Genomic DNA, 4754 nt, shown 5'->3' with positions numbered 1-4754 from the left:
GCTACTCATGGACAACAAGACTGAGACTGGAAAGGTCAAAGGTCAATCAGGGGCGTGCCATGACTGAAGAACATTGTAAATATGACCATTCTTGTTTATTTCTGTTTTTGCAGCAGTTTTGGGGTCAGCTGGTGGACGGGACTAATTCCTGGAACTGATTGTGTTTGTGCAGCAGAAACTAAACTGAGGCGAGTCAGAGGCGATCCAGGACGTCTGTGTGGTTTTTAACTGTTGAATAAAGACGCTGCTGAATGGTTTCAGCACGTTTCTGTTGCTTGTACTACCAGCAGAACCGGACTCTGATGAAGCAACAACCACACTTCATCACTCATGTTTCAGGAAATAGTCCCCACCACCTCCTGTGGTCACAAATTAGCATCAAATAATGAGTAAGAAATGAACGTAGCCCTGACCTATGACCTTTGACCCTGTCTGGGTGTAAGGGTTGATTCTTGTCTCTTCACTGCCGTTTGATGCAAAAACTCACATTTTGCACTAAAAGTGTTTGTCTGAACTGAATGATTGCACTAAAAACACTCAAACTCCTCCTGTTCAGGGTTTTCAGAATAAAATGTGAAGTTTATTTTGAAAGGAGGAAGTTGATGTAGCAGAAAAACAAAGATGTCACTGTCATAAATCTGATGCTATAAAGTTTCTGCAGAATCAGACGTTTGTTTCAGTTTTTCTGTCAGCACCAGGATTTGAGTTCTGAAGGGTCATTTTCAGGGTTCTGGTTCTGGTTCTGGTGCTCATTGAGAGTGAAGCCAGTATCTCACTGGGCTGCAACTAGTTGGAGACACAAAATTGCAAAAAAAAAGATAAAAGTCTGGAATCAGTATTTCCAACATGTTTGTAACGACATGCAGATTTATCTGTTTCGTCTCACAGTGTCTCAACTTGATTGCAATCTGTTCTTTTTTTGTCCCCAAACCGTCCCAAAGTTGTCTCACATTTCAGAAACTAAAATAGGAAGGATTAGAGACACCACTCTGTGAGGATTTGAAGAGAAAATCTGTTTCTTTAAACTTTTATAAATCCAGCGACGGGACAGCGACTCACAGGAGGAACCTGAGAACTCCTGCAAACACCTCGAGACATTTTGGAGACTCATGAAGGCTGTTTGTCTCCAACCGTTGCAGCTCAGTGAGATGCTGAGAAACACAGTCAGTCATTCTGGGATCGCCAGGTAATCCAGGTGATGCTCATTAACTCATTTTCGTCTCTTTCTTTGACTCTCTAAATGTGAACTCCTCCATCAACTAATACACGATGGTCAGTTCTTCACAACCCACCAATAAAAACTAAATCATGTAACGTTGACTAAATTTACAATTCTTTCTATTTTTGTTCTGTTTTATCAACAGCACAGAATCTAATTTTACAGGAGTAATTCTTGTGCATTAAAACACAGATCCAGAACTCCTGAAAAACTGATTTTTAGAAACGAATAAAACCAGTTTTACATGAACACCTGTTTCAGTTTTAAGGGTCAGAAAAGTGTATATTTACAGGCCGAAGCATGACCTCCGATAAACAACAACACGTGATGTGTCCTTAATAAACAAATAAAAACCCTGAAAACCGTCCAGCAGCAGAGAACCGCCTGTAGCAACAAGAACTCTCAGTAAAGGTCCTGTAGGACTTTTTAGCCTTTCACTAAAATAATAATAATAATAATAATAATAATAATAATAATAATAATAATAATAATAATAATAATAATAATAGACATGATAATTGTACATTTTGCACAGAGAAACAGAAAGTTCGGTCCACTGGGGGCGCCAGTCCACAGCCCCACCTCTTCACTCCGTAGAAGAAGAAGAAGAAACCGTAGAAGAAGAGGCGGGGGAGCGCAGGATTGTCTGGTTACGGAATCCGGCGCAGCACCACCTGCTTGTTGTCCGCAGCAGTTAGCACCATGGCGGCAGTGCGCAGTTTGCGGGTGTCGGTGAAATCCGACAGCGGCTCGGACCGCTCGGACTCGGACTCTGACTCCGAATCGGACCGAGATGGTCGCGAGGCCGAGCCGATGGAGGTGGAGGAGGGGGAGCTGGAGGCGGAGGACATCTCGGTGAACCGCTCTCTGAAGGAGCTGCTGCCGGTGAGTAGGCCCCACTCAGACCGGGGACTCGCGTGAGTCGCCGCCGGCTGAACTGCGCCTCGCGCCGGCGTGCGGGAACCTGAACTCCCGGCTCTCTCCCGGAGCTGGTCGGAGGTTATCCCGGTTTCTGGCTCCGTTTACCGGCTGATAACAGGCTTGTTGCTGGGTTCAGGAGGCTGTTGGCCACTTGTTGCTGCTTTGGGCTTTTCCACGTTTTTGCATTTAATTAAATGTCAGCACAAACTTTAAATCCACCTGATTCTAGTTTAAGATCTTTGGGATATTTGTGTGAATTTCCTCAGTTATTCTTGCGGTTAAGGTTTGTTTTCCTGTAGTTGTTTACAGTAAACAGCTGTCTGTTTGTGATGAATGAAGCTGATCAGATCTGAGGCCTGGAAATGAATGTGAAGTAAAAGCTGTTAAAGTTCTTCTTCTTCTGTGATTTTCAGGACACCAGCCGGAGGTACGAGAACAAGGCCGGAGCCTTCATCACTGGGATTGATGTCAATTCGAAGGTAAACAAACGATCCTGGATTCTCCTCCGTCTCATCATCTGTTCATGGTTTCCTCCAGAGAAGAAGTTTTCTTCACTAAAAACTGAAAAATGTCAACGGTGTTTAGTTTGGAGCGAGTCGTAAAAACAGTCCTGTTTGGAGTTAATTGGTTAAAACTGTCTGCTTATTTATTGTTTGTCTCAATCCTCTGAGTCCAATGTTTGTTTGTTTGTTTGTTTGTTTACCAGGAAGCCCTTGAGAAGAAGGAGAAGCGAGCGAGACGTTTTCATTTCCGCTGTGAGGAGACGGTCGCTCAGAGGAACGTCTTCCTGGACAAAGACGCCATGAAGAAAGGTATGACTCAGCGTTTTGTTTCCATTTGTTTACCAACAGTTGTCTGTTTGTTGACGCTGTCGTCTTCTTCTTCTGTGGTGCGCAGCCATCTCCAAACTGCGATTGGAGGCGATCTACGTGACGGGCGTGGACGACATGAGCACTCAGGACGTCTTCGGGTATTTTAAGGAGTACCCTCCGGCGCACATCGAGTGGATCAACGACACTTCCTGTGAGTGGAAATGTTTTGTGTTCTGTTCACCTGCCCAGCGCCAGCTCACCTGTTCCTCCGTCTCCAAGGTAACGTGGTTTGGCTGGACGACGACACCTGCATCAGAGCGCTCATCAACAGCAGCAGGATGCCTGACCCGGAGCCCGTTACCACGGCGACGGAGTCCGGCGAGCAGCCGGGCGAGCTGAGCAAAGGTCCGTCCAAGTCGGAATCAGACTGAGTCCTGGAGCTGCAGGGCATTGTGGGTAATTGAGTCTGAACGTTACAGATTGTCGGGTTCGAGGTTCAGACGATGACGATGATGAGGAGGAGGGAGAGGTGGACGATGAGGAAGAGGAGGAGGAGGAGGAGGAGGAGGAGGAGTCGGTGAAGAAGAGCACAGATGGAGAGGCGGAGCCACAGGCGAAGGCAGACGGTGGTCAGGTAGATCAGAGGTTACTGTGACATCACAGCTTGGCTGATAGATGACTCGGCCGTTTCCGTGACGACTCGGCTGTTTGTGTGACGACTCAGCCGTTTCTGTGACGACTCGGCCGTTTGTGTGTCAGGTGGACGACTTGTCGCGAGCTGAACGAGAGTCTCTGCTGAGGAACGACCTGCGACCTGCCATCAAACCGTTTAAAGGAAACAAGCTGCTGCTGCGCTTCGCCACGCAAGGTAACGCACACACACACTCACACAGACACGCACACACGCCCTCACACACACACACACCCACACCCCCCACACACACACCCTCTCACACACAGATGCTGTTCGTGTTCTTCAGGTACTCCAGGACGTATCAGTGACGCTGAATAATCGTACGCCTGCAGATTCACGCCTCGTCTTTACCTTTCAGATGACAGGAAGGAGCTGGGAGCGGCTCGGCGCAGCAGATACTACATGAAGTACGGAAACCCGAACTACGGCGGCATGAAGGGGATCCTCAGTAACTCCTGGTCAGACTCCTCGCTGTCAGCGGAGACCTGGTACTCCGTTTCACGGGTTTTAGACTCATGTGTAACTCTGATACTTCCTGTTGCGTTCAGGAAGAGGAGGTATCACAACCGCCGCATCCAGAGAGACGTTATCAAGAGCAAGAAGCCTCTGATCGGAGACAGCATGGGACACACGCCGCCGTACACACACCGTCACTCCGGTAAACCTCCCTCTGAAGCAGCTCAGCGGCCTGACGGCGAATTCTGTTACCCAGAATCCTCTGCTTCCCTCCCCCAGCCGACCTGGTCAACCTGCCCGAGGAGCCCATCAAGGAGGAGGAGGAGGAGGATGAAGACGAGGAGGAGGACGACAGAGACGAGGACATGGACTCCGATGACAGGGTGGTGGAGTACAAGGAGAGGGGCGGAGGCTCGCGGTTGGCGGGGGCGGGGCTTCGCAGCCGGACAGAGCGCTCTCCGTCTCCGTGGTCGGAGTCGGACGAGATGGACTACGACCTGGAGCTGAAGATGATCTCCACACCTTCGCCCAAGAAGAGCAAGAAGATGACGATGTACGCAGACGAGCTGGAGGGTCACCTGAAGAGCATCCGGTCAGTACCGCTCACCTGGTTTCACCTGGTCTCACCTGGTTTCACCTGGTCTCACCTGGT

At 48.8% G+C, this 4754-nt stretch overlaps 1 protein-coding gene and 1 long non-coding RNA gene across 2 annotated transcripts in view; one reads left to right on the top strand and one right to left on the bottom strand.

Moving 5' to 3' along the window:
- The first annotated feature begins 1855 nt into the window (after positions 1-1855).
- The window catches only part of ncbp3 (nuclear cap binding subunit 3), a 5757-nt gene continuing 2858 nt past the window's right edge, over positions 1856-4754 (top strand). The window contains exons 1-10 of the mRNA XM_017441850.3: positions 1856-2104; positions 2554-2619; positions 2847-2952; positions 3038-3163; positions 3232-3357; positions 3432-3586; positions 3712-3820; positions 4005-4104; positions 4195-4304; positions 4382-4694. Of these exons, the coding sequence (XP_017297339.1) occupies positions 1922-2104; positions 2554-2619; positions 2847-2952; positions 3038-3163; positions 3232-3357; positions 3432-3586; positions 3712-3820; positions 4005-4104; positions 4195-4304; positions 4382-4694 (1394 nt within the window). The 5' untranslated portion in view covers positions 1856-1921. The remainder of the gene's footprint in view (positions 2105-2553; positions 2620-2846; positions 2953-3037; positions 3164-3231; positions 3358-3431; positions 3587-3711; positions 3821-4004; positions 4105-4194; positions 4305-4381; positions 4695-4754) is intronic.
- The window catches only part of LOC119617568, a 1599-nt gene continuing 1366 nt past the window's right edge, over positions 4522-4754 (bottom strand). Inside the window, exon 2 of the long non-coding RNA XR_005233899.1 lies at positions 4522-4749. This is a non-coding gene — a long non-coding RNA (uncharacterized LOC119617568). The remainder of the gene's footprint in view (positions 4750-4754) is intronic.

This window comes from Kryptolebias marmoratus, linkage group LG13 (genome assembly GCF_001649575.2).
Source record: "Kryptolebias marmoratus isolate JLee-2015 linkage group LG13, ASM164957v2, whole genome shotgun sequence".
NCBI classification, from domain to species: domain Eukaryota; kingdom Metazoa; phylum Chordata; class Actinopteri; order Cyprinodontiformes; family Rivulidae; genus Kryptolebias; species Kryptolebias marmoratus.
The sequence above is the reverse complement of the archived record's forward strand: the minus strand, read 5'-3'. Positions and strand labels throughout refer to the sequence as shown.